Genomic DNA, 21,748 nt, shown 5'->3' with positions numbered 1-21,748 from the left:
ATCATCTTTACCAGGGGCTTTTTCAATTCATGCGGGAGGTCTCTATTAACAAAAGTGAACTTTTCCTCCGTGTCACCGACCCTAAATTTTTCCAGGTCCCCCTCCGGTTGGGGTCTCGGCTTGTCGTCAACTCTGACGTCTAGGTCAGCAAGGAATACCCCAAAGGCTTCCTTTGATTTCTTCCTCAGGGAGAGGCTGGCGTTATCGCAAGCGACTGCCATTTCTAAGTATTTTCTCATAGATCCTACGGATCCGTCATCAATAACAAACTTCATTACGAGCAACCTTGTGTTGATTACCACCTCAACGTCGTTAATCGTTTTCCTCCCCAGGATGATGTTGTAGGCAGTGGAGTCCCACAGAACCACAAACTCGGCCATTATTGACCTTCGTCCTTGGCCCTATCCCAGAGAGATCGGCAGAGATATTATCCCATCTGGCTTGATGAAGTGGTCGCCTAGCCCTATGACACCGTGCTGGTGAGTCGTTAGATCAACGTCTCGTAATCCCAAGGCATCGAACATGTTGCGGAACATAATGTTCGAGTCTGCCCCGTGTCCACAAGGATTCGTTTGACGAGGCCGGTTCCCACCCTAGCCGTAATGACCATGGGTGGGTTCTCAGGGGCCTCGTCGAACCAATGATCTTCTGGCCCGAAAGAAATGGTTGGGGACCTCTTGGAGCTTCGTGCTGACGAAGAGGAGACTGCCAGGACTTTGGCGTCTTTCTTGTGCGCAGACCGCGACTTTGGCGTTGTATTTTTGGCGGTCACCACGTTTATTACGGTGAGGTCGTGATCATTGTCCTCTGGCTCTTGTCGCCATTTTGTTGATCGGGTCTTGCCCTCGTCACCGTAGTCGCGATGTCGTCTCCTCAGCTCCCTTATGAGGTGGGAGAACTCAGTCAGTTTTTCGTCGCTGATCGCTTGCTCCAATGCGTCCTTCAGGTCGAAGCAGTCCTGTGTTTGGTGTCCATAGCCTTTATGGTAATCACAGTAGAGACTCTTGTTCCCCCTGTACGGTCTTTTAGAGGTCGGGGCTACGACAAGATCTCCTTTTCGGCTATTTGCTGGTAAACTTCCATGATGGAGAGGGTGAGTGGGGTGTAGTTGGTGAATTTTCCAACTCGGGAAGGCGGTCTGGGTGCTCTGCTTGGGCCCCCGTCTCTGACCTACTCCTTCTGCCTTTCTCTACTACAGTGTTACCTAGGATGATTGTAGGAGGGTTACCGTTTGTTGGCAGCCACAACTTGGCTGACTTCCTCATCATTTATGTATTCCTTGGCTACGATTTGGATCTCATGCATCGTCCAGACCGGTTTGGTGGTGAGGTGTTTTCGGAAATCCTCATTAAGGAGGCCGTTCGTCAGACAAAGGTTGGCTACGGAGTCGGTTAGTCCCTCGATTTCCAGGCATTCGTCGTTGAACTGATCTAGATACTTCCTGGTCGTCTCCCCGGCGCGTTGAGTCACGTCGAGGAGATTGATTGGGTGCTTTGCCTTTGCGATTCTGGTGGTGAATTGCCCAAGAAGGCACGGCTGATGTTTGGGAAACCGGCCACAGAACCCTGCGGGAGGTTATTGAACCACCGTATCGCAGGGCCTGCCAAGGTGACCGGGAAAGCGTGACACCTTACCTGGTCTCCCACTCCTTCGAGGTTCATTCGGGCCTCGAAGGCCGTTAGGTGCTCCTGCGGGTCTTGTGTCCCGTCATATCTCATGTCCGTTGGTTTGTCAAAGTGCTTTGGCAACTGGACCTCGAGGATAGAATGGTGGAACGGGGTGGAGCCCATGATGACGGGTTGCCATGTTCTCTCAGACCTCTCTTCTCCGTTTTCACGGTCTCGTCGCATGACACACGCTTGTTTTCCCCGAGCGTAGATGATTGTATCGTTTCGTCTTCTAGGGCGTTCCTGATCCTCCCTGCTACTTTCTGATTCCAATCTCGATACGGAGGTGCGTCGGGAGTGACTACTTCGATGGGAGGCTCTTCCCCGACTCTCGGGAGACTGAGAGTAGTCAGGGTCGGATATCTGCTGACGATGCTCCTAATCTACTAGTTGGTGCTCCAGGTTCTGCACCCTGTGGCACAGCTCCTGCATTATCCTGGCGCTGTCACTGCCAGTTTCTCCGAAAGGGCGTCTCTCTTGAGCTCTCGACTGCAACCCGGTTCGTTGTGGAGGGGATCTTAATCTCTCGCGGGGTGAGGCAACAGAGGCCGCCCCCTCGGGGGCCGCTACGCGGCCGTGGTCCCCTGGACCCGGCACGATCTCCATTCAGCTTCGGTTTCCCCCCAGACGGCGCCAATGTTTGGTAGGACGTGTACCGGACTGTTCGGGGTGATCCTCGTGTGAGTAGATGGGACGTGGTCTGGAGTGGGTCGTGAAGGTGAGACGAGGAACCGACGTTCCAAGCTTTCGACAAAGAGAGAGGGGGGTCACCTGCAATGACACTCCGACGCTCAAGTCAGTCGAGTGTGCAGGCGAAAAAGGGGGTAAGGTAGAGTGTGACGTACCTTGGGGGAAGGGCAGGTCCTTCCCCATTTATACCGTGTCAGAGGTGGGCCCTTCGGGGATAGGCCCACTTCCCTCGAAGTTTCTTCACCGCTGCAAGGGTGAGCTGTCGAGGACGCGTGTCCAGGTCGCGTAGCGAGTGGTACGTGCCCGACCGTTCGGGTCGGGTCATATATAATTTTAAATATTTAAATTCAATAATTTTTAAATTAACAAAATTTTAAATTTTATAATTTTTTATAATAATTTATCTATAATTTTTTGTTAAAAATTCACAAATAAATTCACACATCAAAGTTTAAAAATAAAGAAAAAAGATAATAATTACTCATGTATGAAAAAAAATAGCACTATAAAAAAAATAGCACTATAAAATAATTACTCACAAATAAAATACCTCATGGTGGTTAAGTAAATTGTATAGTTGAAATTTTCTAGATAATAAAATATTAAAAAGAAAAATTAATTATATAAATGGTATATCTATTTAAGAATCTAAGTAATCTACTAACATGCATATGTATGTCTCTCAAATGGTTAAACTTATATAATTTCAGCAACTTACAAACTTAGTTGGAGGTTTTGCATCATAAACTTACTGTCTACCAGTGTATTTTCTGAAATAGCAGGCTATACACATTCAATGCAAACTATAAATATAATCAACATATATATACTATAAACATAATCAACACACAAATTATAATTAAACAAACAAATTAAAGTACATATATTCAAATGAGTAAATTACAATTAGTAAAATTTACAACAATCAACTCAGCAAAATTAATTCAAAAAATAATTAACTCAGATAACAATAAACTCTGAACATTAACAACAATCAACAATAAGTCAATAATTAACTTAGAAAATTAACAAGCTAAAATTAACTCATAGAATTAACAACAATCAATACTAATTAACTCAGAAAATAATTAACTCAGACAATAATAAACTCAGAAAATTACCTATCATCCAAAACACCATCAACTAAAAACAAACTCCTAAATTACACGCTAACCTAAAATTATTTAATTTCTAATTACACTAAATTAATATAACAAATTCTAATCACACACTTCATTAAAAAATTTAATTAATAATTTAATAAAATACCTAACAAAATCTTAAACAAACAAACCAAAAACTAAAAAAATATAAAAACTATAGAATAATTATCTCTAATGGTGGCTGTAGAATGGTAGAAACGTGGTCGTGATAGGAGACAGCAGTGAAACCTACAATGGTGGAGTTAGAGTTTAGTAACATAACAAACAACTAAAAGAAAAAATGGACAACAACCTTACCTTGGCACGATGGTAGTGACAAGGTAACGACCTCCGATCAATGGCAAAAGACACCAATAGTGGTGGCATGATGGATGCTTTCCATGGAGACTCCAGTAGCAGTGACGACAATGTGTTGTTTTGCAATGACAATGTGGCTTACCGGCAGATGACAGCTCCAGGTGGTGGCGGTGCAACCTTTTTCAATGGAACAAAGGGGGAGAGATGAGAGAAAGAAGAGAAGAGAAGAGAAGAGAAGAGAGAGAGGGAGTTTGTAGAAGTGAGGGAGAAGGATTTCGCATTTAAATTTTATCCCAAATTTACCGTCGAATTTACCGGTGAAAGAATTCAACAATAAGATGTTCGTCGTTGCTTAAACAACGCATTTCACTAAATTCTGTTACCATCGAAATTTTTCGACGGTAAACTCAAAGTTAATAAAATTAATTTTTACGCCTCTATTTACCATCACGAATTTAGCAGCAAAATTTTAAATCTGCCAATAATTTATTTGAGAGACAAATTTTTACTCGTAACCGTAAAAAAAATCTGCCACTAAATTCGTCAGTAACATCCGTCTCTAAATTCAATAAAATTCAGCTCATTTTTTATAGTGAATAACCAAGAAAAGAAATCGTATCTATTTTTCGAAGTAAAATTTTGATATAAATTTGGTTGACATTTTCTATTGAAAACAAAATACAAAATCCAGGCAAAATAAAATAAAATTAATCATTTTTGCCAACACTTTATACTCTAAATTCTATAGTTTAAATCATAAACACTAAACTTCAATTCTTAATAGTATAAAAATAAATTATTGACTAATATTAATAAAAAATATTAGTTCCTTAATATTTCTCATCTGTATCCATTAATAACTTTTGTTCTTTCCCCTACTTATGTTAAATATCAAATACAACTATGTTATATGTATATTAAAATCAATAATTAGTATAAAATATATATTATAATACAAAATACATATTAAAATAAACTAAACAATCATATATTTATACACAAATATATATTACTTAATTTTAATAACTAATTTTAATGTATAAATAATATTTTTTATTAAACACAACTTGCATTATTCAACAATTTATGATTTAGCTTATTGAATACCATTTATATATCTAAATCTATCCTATATATAACAGAAATATGAAAAAATAGTTAGTATCGAATTTTTTTTCCCAAAATATCATTCATTATATATAACCTATAAAAATATTTGCTTTTATTATATGAAAGACTTGAACCCAATAACTAGGGCGTCACATGGATAAATCTATGAGGTCCGTTTGTTTATTCGTTTAAAATGATAGACTTTGTTTTTAAAATTAAATTTGTTTGAATTTTGGGTTAGACTGAAATCGATTAACCTAAAAAAAAAAATATCAGATTAAACTGATGACTCAGTTTTTTTAAAAAAAAATTAATATTTTTGGCCAATATTTTTTTTATCAAAAAATTTAACCTATCAACTAAAAAAATACAATTTATTTAAAGTATTTGACCTAAAAATAATCTTTTTTGTTAAAATATTTTTAAAATATCAAAATAATAAATAGACAAATTCTATCATACTAGTTATAAACGGTCCAAACTAAAAAAACTAGAACCATAAATAAAATAAATTTAAATAAGTCAACTCATTTAACCAACAGACTTAAACGGACCAAATTTAAATAGACTAAATTATCTTATTTAACAGTTCTACCAAAACCTTTTAGCTAAATTATAAAGAACTCACTATCTTCACTAATTCTATTTCTATTATTGTTACAAACATGTAATAAATAAAAAGTAAATTAATAAGTACTAAACGTACCTATTGACATACTAACAGTAATAATGTGGAAACAAAAACATACAGAAGCATTATAGTTGTGTCCGTTAAGTACCATCTTCAATTTTGTGTTTTTCTTAGTTTTACATTTTTCTTTCATCATCATGAGATCTAAGAGATGTATATGAATCAAGACACTATATTGTCATGTACTAATGTGGAGTAAATAATGCATAGTACTATAAGTGATTTGCCTAAAACTTTCACAATGATTTTATCATAATAATAATAATAATAATAATAATAATAATAATAATAATAATAATAATAATAATAATAATAATAAGAGTATTTTAGTTATTTTTTTATAATAAAAAAGTGAATTTTATGGTGTAAAAAAAAGATTCTTTTACACTTAGTATGTTTGTGTTGTGAAAAGGATAGTGTGACAAGTATTTAAAAAGAGAGTAGTTAAAGATAGACAAAATTTGACATATTACAGATAAAATGTAGTGCACTTTGTTTTATGCAGCATGTGAATGATGTATTGATTAAGTAGGCTAATTGTATTTATGTTAATTAATTATTAAAGATAATATTGGGCTTTGTATAATTTTTTATCTTTGGACTTTTTGAATGTACATTTTTTATAATATCCCAAATTTTTAAAAATTAAGTAATTAGTTATTTATAAGTTATTATATTATATTGAGATTTTATTTTTAAAAAATTATTTTTAACAAAAAAAATTAAATAAAATTTTATGATTATTGAAGTTTAATTTAATTATAATTTATTTTATTAGTTTAAATTATTTATTAAAAATTATTTTGATAGGCAAAATTAAGTTAATCTTTTATAGTTATTATTATTATTATAAATAAATTCATTATGTACATATAATAGAAAAAAATATATTATCAACAAAGCTATTAAAAAAATTAAAAAAAAAGAGAAATAAAACTTGGCTAATATATATATATATATATATATATATATATATATATATATATATATATATATATATATATATATATATATATATATATATATATATGACCGTGTACACCTGACCCTTTTTTTAATGGAACTATGATACCTTGATTAATATTATTATTTAATATTAATTTCCTTGATTCCTTTCTTTTGGCTTAAGCCATTCAGGAAAAAAAAATGCAAGCATATGGCTTGTTTACATTATGTATATAGGCCATTAAGAAAACAAAGTTTAAAAAAAAGCCAAACGTAGCTTGTTCACATATATGTATATAGATAATGTGACACCTATCCTTTTTATTTCATTAAGCACTTATCCCTTTTTATTTCATTAACTACCTATCATTAGCCTTTAGTTTCATTTCTTACCACCATCGAACCTAAGCAAATAAGAAAGGAAGACCGACCATGGGGAGGGAGAAAACCGTAACTCCTTTTTATGTTCGGACTTCGAATTTTTTAGATCCGTAACTCTAATAAAAAATCTAATCCGATAAAAATGTTCATATCCTCCTCCTCTACATATTGGCGTCACTTTTGACCGGTGAAAATCGACAGTAATATAGCTCTTCTACCCCTTAAATTCGGTCAACTGAAATTCTAGGAGCTAGTATGGACGATTTTTACCGTTTTCTTTTTCAGCCGTTCGGTCAAAAAGCTTTTCCAGAACTTTTATTGTTTTGATTTCGCACGGAGGTAGTGTTTTGATAATTTTATAATGATTAAATATAAATTTGATAAGTGAGTGTTGGTTGGATTGATTATTGTTTGAGTTTGATTAAGTCTATGTGAATCTTTGTTGAATTATTATTGTTGCTTGTGATTTGTTGGTTTAGCTATGAGGAACATCTCAACTGTGGTTGTTTTAATGGTTTTGGGACTGTTGAGATGTGGTATTTTGAGGAATTAATGACATGATTTGAGATATGAAAATGGTTTTGATTTATTAGAAATGATTTGAAAAGAGTGTGGAAAATGATTTGGATAGAACTGAAGAAGGGTGGCTGAATACGGGTTTTAGAGGAGATGCCGCCGGAATTTTGTTATAAACCCTAAGAATTTATTTGAAATTTTATTTAGAAGAAAAAGATTGGGTTTGAGAAATTGTATTATTTGATTTCTGATTTATTCAGAAAATAGTTATATGTCGAATTTAATTCATTTAAGAAAAGTAGATATTCTGAGTTCGATTTATTTAGAAAAGAATTATTTTACGATTTTAAATGATTTAAAAAAAGTATTATATTTAAGTTTGATTTAAAAATGAAAAGGGCTTATGTTTTGAATTTGACTCAAGAATTTTATTTGAAGGAGATTTAGTGAACTTTAAAAGTAATTGCATTTTTGTTGAATGATTTTATTTTGTGATATCTTGGAAAAAGTTAAAGAATTAGTTTTAAGGATGAAAGGAGGATTGGTTTTGGTTTTAAAAGAAAAAGAAAAGATTAATCGACACGTGTACTTACGAAATGATTAAAAGGTCACGAGAGGGTGATGGAAAGGAAATAGTTATGGTGTTGATGTGAAAAATATCAAGCTGTGGGCTTTATGTATGAGTAATTGTACGGGATGTCCGTGTATATGGAATGGCTTCCAGGAGAAAGGGGCACATGTTTCAGCTGGAGAATCAGCGCCTGCAAATACTTGCAGAGGTCATGTTCGGCATACTTCAGCTGGAGAATCAGCACCTGCAAGAGGTTGAGACCTTGCAGAGGTTATGCCGCTGGAATGCCTTATCTGACTAGTGAGTCGGATTGCGTCGGGTGCGGGTCAAAACCTACAAATGCGCTCATTACCTGCGATAGGAATAGACATGTATCATACTTGCTTGTGCATATTTGTTTGTGATTGTCTTTTTTGTGATTGTGGGTGTGCTATAAGGCTGTCTGCATTATGTGTTCTATAATTGTTGAATTGAATTGTTCCTTATTGACTATTATAGCTGACCAAGTATATATAAAGTGAACTTAACTTCTAACTCCGACCCTACTAAGAATTCCATCCCCATTTCTTACCCCCTATCTCCACTCCTTTCAGCTACAGGTGCAAAGGCTCATTGCGAAACTGCGGGAGCACAGAGAAACATGATTATGAGTTGAGTTGTTAGGATTTATTTTTCCCTCGCCTTATTAGTTAGAGTTTTTAGAGGGGTAGGATTTGTTTTTGGGAATCTTGAAATAAGTCTATGTATTTAATACTACGTGAATATATATACTTTTGTGATTTAGTGGTTTAAAATAAAGCCTCTTTTCGCTTTCTTAATTAAAATTTTGGTTCGTATTCGCGAAGGCTCAATATTAAATAAAGATAATATATAATAAAAAGGTTTAGAGGTAAGTAGCGCTCGAACTTTTAGTACGATCATGAGGTGCTAAAAGTTAGGATGTTACATTCTCTCTCCCAAAAAATATTAACTTTACACACAAAAATTTATTAATATTTATTTATTTTAATATACACCTTTTTTCCTTTTTGATGACTTAGATATATTCAGCTTCACAAATATAAAAATGTATCTACATATTTCAACCAACAAAAAAACATACAACTTTACGTATTTACATACATTTAAATTAACGATAATATTTATATATATTTAATTTAAATATTATATCAATATATCTGTCAATATTACTTTAGGTACATAGAGATATTTATAAGAAAATATTATTCAAACATCACATATTCTCGCCATCTTATTAAAATAGTTTGTTATTAATTATTTATATATTTAAATTATTTTTTAATTAATAAAACAAAAAAATTTTATAGTTAATTGTTTAAAAAATATTGATGTCAAAACAGTATTTGTAATACTGCCATTTTTATGGTGTAGGAAAAAAGAATATATATTTTAGGGGAATTGACTTTTTTTAAGAATAAAAATTGTAACAAGAAACTTTGATTTTTGTTATAAAAAAAATTAAAAATAAATTTAATTTTAATGCAGTGTTAGTATAAAATAATTTTATATTTACATCTAATGACATAACACTACATTAACAAAAATAATTACTTTTTATATTAACGGTGTGAATTGTCATCCAAAATACCAAATATAATTATACGACTGTGTAAAACACATTTTACACTGTCAATATATCAAAATTAAACTCACTAAAAATATGTGCACCCAAAATTAAATATGATAGATACCAAAAAAATATAAGAAAATATAGTTATTTTTCGGTATTATGTAGACCTTGTAATACCCGGTCTAACCGAAATTGATTAAATAATAAGTTAAGTAGGAGCGAATATGGTTGGGAGATTTTGCAATTGGAATTTGATGATTTAAATATGATATTTGGATTCAGTGAATTTTTCCGAGTCGGAAAACATAGTTTTCTGCGTAAAAGCGCGCAGTGGAATTTTGACCGGAAGTACCGGCTGAGATTTGTCTGGTACTACAGCTGAGAAAATTGATTATGGGTAAATAAGATTAAGAAATGAGGAATTATAATTAGGAGAGTTAGAAATATTTGAAGTGCGATTTAGAACGCTAATCTTAAGGGTTTTGGTCCAAAATTGGGCCAACGGACAAAAATAAGTGAACCGGGCCTAAGTGGGCCCAAGACCCAACATATATAAACATTAGTTATGAGCATTTCAGCTCATTTTGCCCTAAAGAAGGGGTGTTGGGCGCTGAAATTGAGAAGAGAGAAGAGAAGAGAGAAAACATAACTCTCTTTGATCTTCAAACCACCATAACTTGAGCTACGGAGCTCCGATTGACGAGCCGTTTGCGGCCACGCGTCGCTCTTCTCATTCTCTACAATTCTATCTAAGTTTTGTGGTGAGTATTCCATTCATCTCTGCCCAGTTTTCGAAATTCTCCACTGTTACACGTTTTTGGGTAGTTAGTGTTGAAATCTTGTGATTTTGGGTGTTTAGGGATACTCCAACATGGATTATAAGTGGATTCTATCCCTACTTCATATGGGCTGAGGTAAGAAGTGCTCAAACCCTTGTGATTTGTCATTTTTATGAGCCCTAGGTTGATGTATGTATGTGATATTGGTTATGTTAGTGTATTTGATGATCTTGGTGCACAATTGGAAGATTGGTGTTGCTTGAGGAGCTTTGGTGAGGCTTGGGACTAAGATTGGTAGAGACTTCTAAAGAAGAGGCTCAATTGATTTGGCTACAAGAGGTACGGTTTAAGTTTCATTTAAGTACCGTGTGGTGTGATGAGAATTCCTAGGCTAGATGCCCTAGGATTAAGTTTGGATTGTGCAAATGGTTGGTGCTTATATGCATAGTTGGTATGTAATGTGAATCAATGATTGGGTTGAAAATTTATGTATTGGGTAATGAGTATTGATTTGTGGTTTATGCATTTAAATTGTGAATTGGGCCGGAGGCCGTAAATTTTGGGCCGGAGGCCGGAAAGAGGTAAGGAAGGTAAGTTGATGTGTGCATTGTATGATGACACAAGTGATTGGATGAATTTCAGATAATGAATATGCGAATGCTTGGGTTGATTATTGAATAATAATGTTTGAGGAGTTGAAGTGTGGAATTTGGTAATTTTGGGTGAAAATTATGTAGATGAGGTATGTTTGGTTTTGGTTGAGAAATATTATGTGGTCATATATGTGACTATGGTTATTAATGTCTTGATGGTATGATGATGCATGAGTGGTATATATATTATGATATATGCTTGAGGAATGATTAAGGTTGATTTGTGGGTGAAACCACGTGATAGTGAGTATGATATTGATTATGTGTAATGATGATTGATTGGAAATGGTATTGTTGGAAATTGGGATGAGGAAAGATGTATGACATGTTAATGTGTTTGTAATTTAGCCATTTGTTTGAAATGGGTAAAAATGGTTATATGACGGTTTTGTGAATCGTGGCAAATTGTTAATGTATGAATTTAGGAGGCTTAATGTTGATTTTGGCATATTTTGATTGATTTCAAAAAGGGTTGAAACTAGCATGTTTTGGTTGATTTTAAAAGGGGTTGAAAATGGCTTGTTTTGAAAAGGGCACCTTGTGGTTTTGTATGAAAACATGGTTTTTGGGCATACTTTGATGGGACATAACTTGGACTCTGGATCTCCGTTTTGTGCCAAACTTCTTAGAAGTGAAATTGGATCCGGGATGTCCATGCCGTTCGAAGAACGGGTGAAAAACGATTTAAAATGAGAAAGTTATGTCCATCGGAAGATTGGGGGTTGAATCTGTGAATTCTGCAGCTTTTAACTTAGAAAAATTTTTAGCAGAATAACCCCTTGCGCGTGGGCGCACTTGGCGCGTACGCGCCGATCTTCCAGAAAGCACCATCCACGCGTGCGCGTGATGTGCGCGGGCGCGCCGATTGTGCTGCACCCAATGCCCAGTCATTTTCCAGAGAGTTGTGCCAGAACTGTGCCAGCCTTGTGCCTGGGGCACGGGAGTATCCACGCGTACGCGTGGTTGACGCGTGCGCGTCGATTGGAAAATTTTTATTCCACGCATTAGCGTGCATGACGCTTGCGCGTCGATGAGTTTTCGAGACCATCCACGCGTGCGCGTGGAGTGCGCGTACGCGTGGCCCTGTTTTCATCCCAAAGTTGATTTTTGAGTTTCAAAAGCCAAATCTCATACTTTTAAGCCTCCGATCTCACCCCTTATGTATTGAATCATTATGATATGCCTAGCAAAGAGGAAAGAGCTAGGGGATGTGGTAACTTGCGAATGAAGCAAGGGGAAAAGTTGTGATCAATGATGATTATATGAGATATGGAGGATGGCGGTAGAAGTACTGCGTTTGCCATGAGCCGAAGGGCTACAATTATTGATAAATGGTTGGTTCTTGAATGAACCACGAGCCGGATGGCTGAGTTATTGCCGGATACGGCGGAGCCATGTTGATAAATTGCCTAGTTCTGGATTGAACTGTGAGCCGAATGGCTGAGTTATTGCCGAGTTACGGCAAAGCCATTATGGATTATGGCTGAGTATAAAGGCATATATGATAAATGAATAATGATGAAAAATGTTGAATGTAAGCATGCTTGTGTTTTCTCTCTGGTTGTAAGGGTGACAGGGCACCGATACCCTCTAATGGCGTCAGGGCGCAGATACCCTCTAATGGCGACAGGGCGCAGATACCCTCTAATGGTGACAGGGCACATATTCCCTCTAATGATATTAATACGCAACAGAGAGACTGTGCCCGGGTTAGCTACCGGACACGTCGGGTTGGCTTGATAACCGACAGATGATATCATCAGCCATAGGGCAGGCATACATCATTTGCATATGTTTGAATTGTTTGGGTTTGCCTATTTGTTTTGGATTTCTACATCATATATGCTATGTTACCTGATTATGTGCTACTTGTACCTTAATTGTGTATTACTTGTCTGTATTGTTTGTGTTTGTACCACTGAGAGATCCCTTATGTTGGCGTCGTGGATGTTGAGGGCTGTTCTTGATGAGATGAATTGATGATGTGATTGCATGATGATAATGATTTTTGAATGGGATAATTTGAGCCCCCTGGGTAGACGCAGTGATGTGATTTCACTAGCTCCAGGCGAGGGTACGATGTATTGATATAGAGTTGCCGAGGCAGAACAACTGGTGATGGTTTTGCTTATGATTCTGAGTCTGATTCGTGGAAGAATCAGCGAGTCGGGAAACATGTGTAACATGAACTAGATTTAGTATCCCCTTATGACAGATGCCTATTTATGGATTAGTGAGAATCTAGGCTGGATACTTGGTGAAAAGGAGTTTAGGATGCTTAGTGAGTTTTTATTGCAATGCATTGTATTTATTTGGCACTTTTACCGTACTGGGAACCCATGGGCCCGGGGTTCTCATTCCGTATATATCTCTTGTTTTTCAGATACAGGTCCAGGTGCTCAGAAGTGAGCTGCAGTTCGTCCGAGAGACGGCGAAGATATTTATTTTCCCTACTTTGTGTTTTGCTTAGAATCTCTCCACCTTTGTTTTGAAAAGATTATATTATGTATTGAACTAAATTTTGGAACTTGCCTATAGAGGCTCTTATGTTTCCTTTGGGAAAGATTAGGATATTCTGTTGTCAACTACTTTCATACTGTACCCTAGCCGGCCTAAACTTCGCGGGTCGCGACTAGTGGCTATTACTTATGTTATATATATATCTATCCATTATTTATCTCTTAATCTCCTTTATGCCTTGTCCGTATATCGCTTTCGACTTCACAGTTTAACTTTTCGTTGTCGAAACGTGAGTGATGCGTTTTCGCGATTTTATTTCTACTCTTTTCAGGCTTCTCGATTAATACTCCTTTCGAAATTACCTATATTTATATATTAAAAATCCACCTGAAAGTCGTACCACCGTAATATCATTGACTTATGACTCGAGCATAAGGATTTGAATATTAGGGTGTTACAGACCTTATCTTGTTATTTTGTTTGCATTAAAATATCTATTTATAGTTATTTATAAGAAATAATTAAAAGAAAATTTTAAATACTAAAAAAATCTTTTAATAATTGATATTCCAAAAAAATTTATCTAAAAAAATATTAAGTACTCCAAATTTTTATTGGAACATTTTAGATGCAATATATTATTTATAATTAAATTATTAATTTTTTATAATGAATAAACTATGTTATTGAGTGAACATTTAATATTGTTATTTTATTAAACAAAAAAGTATATCTAACAAATTTAACAAAATTATATGATTAGTTTTTCTTTGAGACGATAGAGGTGTGTTGAAAAAGGATGATAAACTTTGCAATATATATTATATATTTATTAATTTAATTTAAAATAAATATTAATAAATTTTTGTGTAAAAATTAATTTTTTAGATGATATTTATTATGTAAATAAAATTAATTAATTGAATTTTTTTTCAAATAACATGAGTTGGAAAAAAAATTATTAGCTTAGATTTCTTTTAATATTAACTTTAGCTTAGTTTTATTGGTTCAAAAAAAATTTTTTTCGTTGTTACTGTGATATGGGGAGAGAGAGTGTACATTCAAAAAGTTCAAAGATAAAAAAAAATTATACCAAGTCCAATATTATCTTTAATAATTAATTAATATAAATATAATTAGCCTATTTAATTAATACATCATTCACATACTGCATAAGATAAAATATACTATATTTTATGTACAACGCATGTTAAATTTTGTCTCTTTAACTATTATCTTTCTAAATACTTGTCACCAAGGGCGAAGTTACTCATAGAACAGGGGAGGCAGTGCCCCCAAAAGAAAAAAATTTGTTTACAAATATAATAAAAAATAAAAAAATGCCCCCCCTCTGGTCTCCCCCTCTTTTAAAAAATGTATGGTTATCCTAATTCTTATTTAATGCAGCAAAGAATAATTAAAAAGTTGTGTGTTATTTAGGCTATGGACTATATATTTAGTTAAAAAAAATCTTAATTTATATTAGAACTAAAGACTTTGAAAGGGAAGTAACAACAAGCCAACAAATTACTTCTTTTATTCTTTCCTCTTTTTTCAATTAGAAAATAAAAATATCATTTCATATTTTCATTATTATTACAACTTAAAAAATAATAAATAATCTTTGGTCTTCCATTATCATCTCTCATTCTTCTTTTTTTATAAATTATTTTTTTATTTATTTTTTTAATAATTTATATATTTATTTGTTTATCTAGTTTATAATCTTATAATAATAATTTAGATTTTAAAAAAAAATAAAGATGATGATCATGTAATTATAATGCTATCCTTGTATTATTTTTAATTTTTTCTCATTATTAATTATTTGTGACATTGATATTATTGATTTACAAAAAATAAAATAAATTGAGTTTAGTCAAGTTGCATAAAGTTTATCTTATTATCTATGTAAATTATATTCTTAATAATAGATGACTTTGAATCAAGGAAAAAACGTCAAGCTCAATTGTCTATGTAAATTACAAATTTTAACTTATTTCAGCTCTAATAATATTATTATTAATTTTTTCATTACATAAGTTATGGTTGTGATTTAAATTATTTATATGAAGTATAATACATTTTTTAAATAATTTTATAGAAAACGTCTAAAAAAAATTAAATAGTATTTAAAAATTCTAAAAGCAAGTATATAAAAACCTATATTTATAATATTTAAAAATTTTGAGATATTTGTGTTTAATTATTTTAATATACGATATGTTCAGTTATCTTATAAAAAGTTAATTCTAAGTCTAAGTTGTTATTTTTAATTAAAATAAAAAATTAAAAAAAATATTGGCCCCCCTATTAAATATTGTCTAGCTTCGTCCCTGCTTGTCACACTACCCTTTTAATAACACAAATATACAAGTGTAGAAAAACCTTTCTTTCTACACCATAAAATTAACCTAATAGAAATATTTTAGTTATTTTTTATTAAAAATATTAATTTAGATCAATTTAAGGTATAGTGATGCATGCACATAATATTGTGCTTTTCTATACTTTTTCATATATGAAATAAACGTATAATGCTTAATTATGGAGAATTTTGGTGTTTAAATTGGATATTATTTTTATCCTTTTTATTTCACGATTCTTGCAGGAAAATTTGGGAAAAGAGAAGGAAATGCACAAGGAGGAATCAATAATTGAAGACAAGTGCAAAGAGAATTCATACACTACAAGAAAAAAGGTCTATGGCCACGCTTTTGTGAAGGTGGCGATTGAATAAAGATTTGGCCACGTTTTTTTACCATGCTTTAAGGATCAATGGCCACGCTTTTATAAGAGTGGCAATTGATTAGAGATACGGTCACGTTTTTTTTCTGCCATGCTTCAAAAGCACGGTCATAGAGAAAAACAGAGACGTTTTAAAAGCGTGACGACAGGATTTCATTACAGCATTTATAAAGCGTGGTCATATCCTAGTACTGTTTTGGCCAAAAGGTTTTAAAAAACCCTAATAATCCATCCCCCAACCCAATAACCCTCAAACTTGGCCAAAAGTTTTGATCGAGACTCTCTCACTCTCAGTTCTTACCGTCACTCTCATTAATCTTAATCCTGGAAGAGCTCAGATCCCCGCCATTACTAGCACCGCCCTCACTGCGCCGTTAGCCTCCCCTCCGCCTCGTCTCCTCGTCGCCTCTGCCCTAGCATCCAACAGCACCAGCGTCATTAGCCTCTTACCATCTCCTCGTTGTTTACGCCATTAGCCTCTTACTGTCTCCTCCTCAGCCATCTGCTCACCGGAGGGCAGCAAAAACTTCCTGACAGTGCGACTCCTTCTGCGGCTGAAGGGCGGCAAGGGAGGGTTCGGATCGCTGCTTCGAGGTGCGGCGACGAAGACTAGGCAAAAGAAGACGAATAATTTTGACGCTTACAGGGACATGAGTGGGAGAAGGCTGAGGCACGTGAACGCAGAGAAGAGGCTAGAAGAGTGGAAGGCGGTGGAGGAGGAGTGGCGGCTGGATAAGGTTGCGGAGGAGCTCCTGAAGAAGTAGATGAAGAAAGGTAAAAAGGGTGCTGGCGATGGAGAAGCTCACAAGTATGTTGCCAAGTATAGGGAAGAGTTTGAGCGCTGTGTCGCCGAGGTTGCAGAGTCTGTGAAGGAGGCTTTGCAGTCTCTCAATGATAAGAGAAAGGGTTCTGAAGCTGCACTGGAGAAAGCTGATTCCAAGAAGTTGAAGATATGGTAAGTAAATTCCTACTTTCTTCTTTGGATCTTTTTTGTCTACTTGTTTATGTGTAGAATGATTCCGTGATAACTATGCTTGGATGTTTGAATTTGGATTTGGTTTTGATTTTATATTCTGGTGATTTTATAATCTTTTACTACTTTTATATCACTTTATGTATGTTCTAATTTCCGTGATACTATTTTCTAATCAGTAGATATAAAATGGACTTCAAGGGTTAATTTGATAAATAATGATAACATTTTATATGTACCAGAGAATTGTGGAACTTGAGAAGTGCCTGATTATCCTAAATTCCAGTGATGAGAATACTGTAAGATTAGTGATTGAAGAATTTTCTTCAGAAGTCAAACCTGATGAAGACGGTATCTTATTTCATCAATGATATCCAAATTTCTTTTCTGATTAACTGAAAATTGCACTGTATTAATGACTGTATTTGGAGATTTTCAGGCAGCCAGTAATTGATTAATGCTTCTCTAAAAATTCCATTGAAAAAATTATTAAATCTTTGGTAAGTGTCTTACAAGTTCCTTACACATATTATTTTCTTATTTTGTGTTTATGTCCTCTTTCGGCTACATATGACTATATGCTTTTTATCTAAAGGAAGCTGAAGCAAACAAAGAAGAAAATGAATGGATAACTACAGTTTTGAAAGGAATGAAAAGAACATCACTGACCGCATTGAAAATAGTATTAAGATCGGTAAGGACTTCGTGATATATATTTCCCATGATCTGAGACTGGATTCTAGGACTCCAGTCATTTCATTATTTTTTGGGCATATAAAATTCATGCTTAATGAAGCAGAAGAATATTTTAAGTTTTTCTTTGTATTTAAAAGCTACAATATTTTTTATGCTAGTTTTCTGAATTACTTCCTTTTTGAAATTTAGATGAGATTAATGAGGACAAAAAACAGAAATAATCACTAGCCTTTGGATGTTATTTGAATGAATCAAGAAAATAAGTTCTACATGCTACTTCTAGAATTTCGTGTTGCTCGTTATGCATTTAAGCAGCATCTTGAATATATGTGCAGGTTCGCGAAGGAAGGAATGAAACACTGTCTGACTATCTAAAAAAGGAATTTAGATTAACAATGAATATATTACGAAGTACAATATCTGAGGATATGTATGAGGTAATTGTAGTATGCTTATTTAATTTCAGAACAAATTTTAGACACAAAGATTGCTCAGTTTTATTTTTGAAATGGTTCATCTCTATGATGTAGATTAGGCTGCAGCAATTTAAGTAAAATGCTATCAAGATATAATATACCAATTTTTTGAAACTCTTTAGTACAACTACTTGATATTTAAATCAATTTCTGCTGTTGAAGGAATTTACCACCAGCATTTAATCAGGGAAAAATTAGCTATTTGTTTAGTTTATTAAGTAATGTTAGTACCAGAGATACATTGAATATATTTGTTATCAGAATTCTAATTGTAGTTTATGAAAATTGTAGGTATTAGTGATGGTGAAGCTGGTTATCGAACGAGTTCTGGTGCTATGGACGTAATTGAACATGTGTTGGAGTTTGTGACTGATTCTCTTGATCAATTTGGAAAGCTTGCTGAGGTGGTGATTGTTGCAATATTTGTGAATGCATTAAAGTAGCAGTCCTGTTTGGGAAGTTTTGTGGCTGCTAAAATTGAAGTAAGGAAGAAGGATGCTGTTTAAAAGGATCCTGAAGTGCCGCGCGCAGCCACAGCTTGATACATGTCTGTTTGCATATGGAGCATGGACTTAATTCATCAGCTCTAAATTCTTATTGATAGTGTAGAAATTTTCATGGAACAATTTGCTATGTATAATCATATGCAGAGATCATCCACAAAAATTTCAACCTGAACCAAACATACCCTGAGAATTAATTGGAAGTCAATCCTCATTTGGTGAACTTACATTCATGTTTCAGGTCGGAGCAATGAGCATCTCAGTATTGCAAAGTGTGTGGCAAATGTTCTGGCTAAGAGAATACTAGGATGGCGAAGTTAGTATCTGCAATCAATTTGCTAATAGCTTGATGCAATTAGAATACAGGTTTGATGATTTCATTCAAAAGTTGAAAGAAGGTGGATGGGATGCCCAGCATATCAATTTGAAAGTTCCCACAGAAGTCTCAATTGATGATATAAATCTTCTCTAACTACTAAAAATATTTTATATTAGAATGTTTCATATTTTTGTTATTGATATGACCAATTGACCATTCAAATTAATCACTCTTTGGTAGAGTCGCAACCATTCGAAGATATAGTTTCCACTTGCAGATATGCAGAACATGGGGACAATGCAACACTTATTCGTGTAAAACTAATGGCATGATTTGAATATTTATATTCATACAAATATCAAAGTATTTTCATACGTCAAAAAATGATCTAACTATAAATAAAATATTTGTCAAATCCAGCTATCTAGCTTGGACACCTCTGACAGATGCTGGAGTTTTCTTTGAATTTTGTTTGATTTGAAATTTTTATCTAGAACACTTTATAAAATCTTTGAAATTTTGAAAACTTTGAAGAAGCTTGTCAATTAATGATTAAGTAAAGAAAAAAAAGAAGAGAAAGGGGAAAATGAGAAAGCTGAAGGCTCTGAGTACGAATGACAATTCATTAGTCAAGTACTTGTGGTGTTTATGTATCAAGCAAAAATTTGAAAGCAAAACACTTAGTCAAGGCTAGGCTCAAGTACATTACACCCCCTCAAAGTTCAAGGCTCTGAACATCAATGATTAGAGAGTATAAAAAAAGAAACAAAAACAAATCTTAAAGAGTTCTCTAGTTATATGCTTGTGGTGCTTATGTATTAGGTGGTAATACTTGAAAACAAAGCATTTAGAGTCGAAGCTATAAAAACAAATAGTGCAAAGCATCCAAGAAGTTAAGAAAAGAAACAAATGAAAAGCTTGTTTCAAGGAAGGAATATAAGAAAAGATTTCATAGAGTGATCAAGATAAAATTATCAATCATTTGAAATTCTTTTGTGAGTGTTGCATGCCTAGTTAGCTAGCCAACCATAAACATTAAAATTGCTATTCTTCTCACCTTGGATTGTCAATTTATATTGCACGATTCTTTGTTTTCTTGAGGACAAGCAAAGTTTAAGTTTGGTGTTGTGATGCGTGTGCATCATGTTGTGCTTTTCTATGCTTTTTCATATACGAAATAAATGCATAATGCTTAATTATGGAGAATTTTGGTGTTTAAATTGGATATTATTTTCATCCTTTTTATTTCATGATTCTTTCAGTAAAATTTAGGAAAAGAAAAGAAAAAACACAAGAAGGATTCAAGAATTGAAGACAAGTGCAAAGAGAATTCACATAGATGCTGTCAACCCTGACCTCTTCATACTCCAACGAGCATAACTTGAGCTATAGAGGCCCAATTGACTTGGTTCAAATGGCATTGAAAAGCCAACTTTTAGATTTTTGCAACAATATATAATAGTCTACACTTTCCTTCTGGACTCATGGCGTTGGTGGCGCCTAACTTGGGATTTCCCAAGTTAGGCGCCAGATGAAGAAAAAACGCTCCCATACGTGCTGCCTTGGTGGTGCCTAACTTGGGATTTTCCAAGTTAAGCACCAAGATCATACAAAAGCTCTAAACCATGCCTTAGTGGTGCCTAACTTAGAATTTTCCAAGTTAGGTGCCAACCTTGAAGAATGCAATGGTCCCCATGCTGATAATGATGCATTTGAAGATTTGGTTTTATTTTGATTAAAACTTTTATTTTATTTACATATAGAAAAAGATATTATTTAGTTTTAAAAATATATTTTACGTTAATTAGGATTAGATATAAAAGGAGAAGAGATCTTAACCTAGGCTCCTCTCTTAATTTTCATTCCACACTTTCATACTTTTCTCTACTAGGGTTTATTTTCTCCATGAGAAACTAAGCCTCCATTGTGAAGGTTAGGAGTTCTATTTACTTTGATGGATTAATAATTATTTGTTCTTCTACTCTTTATTAATGTTTTGATTATTGTTTAAGGATTGGTTTCGTTCTTCATCCTAAGAATTAGTGATTATTGGGAAATAACTCTAATTCAATTTGAATTCTATTTGAATCTTGGAAAAGTTATATCATTTGAATTACATCTTGAAATCAATTCCTCACAACTCTCTTTTTATCTGAATTTAACGTGATATGTGACATATAATCGTCTTATTTTTAGGTATCTAGGGTTTGTGTGGTTCATAAACTAGAATTGAACTTAATCTTCTAATTCAATTAAGTGACCAAAGAATTGGCGGTTGATTGAGTTAGAGGAGATTAAATTACTAAGGAGTTAGGGTTTAATCACTTAAGGTTTACTATGAACATAATCTTTGCATGATCAAAGTAGTTAACATTGAATATTAATCCAAAAATTTAAATATCGCTGACATTTTAACTATTTTTATCATATTTTTTCTTTAATCAATTTTAGTTTGCTCTTATTTAATTTTCTGTTTTTATATTATTTGCTATTGAAACTCTAAATTTTGATTGTCTGAC

At 33.7% G+C, this 21,748-nt stretch overlaps 1 protein-coding gene and 1 long non-coding RNA gene across 2 annotated transcripts; one reads left to right on the top strand and one right to left on the bottom strand.

Annotated features, from left to right (window-relative positions):
- Positions 1-487: 487 nt before the first annotated feature.
- On the bottom strand, positions 488-1,790 carry LOC112803773 (uncharacterized). Its single transcript, XM_025847238.1, has 3 exons — positions 1,635-1,790; positions 1,229-1,536; positions 488-1,076 (listed from the first exon to the last, which is right to left on the bottom strand). The coding sequence occupies exons 1-3, from the start codon at positions 1,788-1,790 to the stop codon at positions 488-490; spliced, it is 1,053 nt and encodes a 350-aa protein (XP_025703023.1).
- A 14,670-nt stretch (positions 1,791-16,460) lies between these two features.
- Positions 16,461-19,488, top strand: LOC112801989 (uncharacterized). The gene is made up of 7 exons (XR_003202158.3): positions 16,461-17,217; positions 17,478-17,586; positions 17,675-17,735; positions 17,831-17,929; positions 18,267-18,368; positions 18,699-18,954; positions 19,152-19,488. It is a non-coding gene; the product is annotated as an uncharacterized lncRNA (long non-coding RNA).
- Positions 19,489-21,748: the final 2,260 nt, after the last annotated feature.

This window comes from Arachis hypogaea, chromosome 5 (assembly GCF_003086295.3).
Source record: "Arachis hypogaea cultivar Tifrunner chromosome 5, arahy.Tifrunner.gnm2.J5K5, whole genome shotgun sequence".
In the NCBI taxonomy this organism is placed as follows: Eukaryota; Viridiplantae; Streptophyta; class Magnoliopsida; order Fabales; family Fabaceae; genus Arachis; species Arachis hypogaea.
Note: the sequence above shows the minus strand (reverse complement) of the source record. Positions and strands in the feature narration are given on the sequence as shown.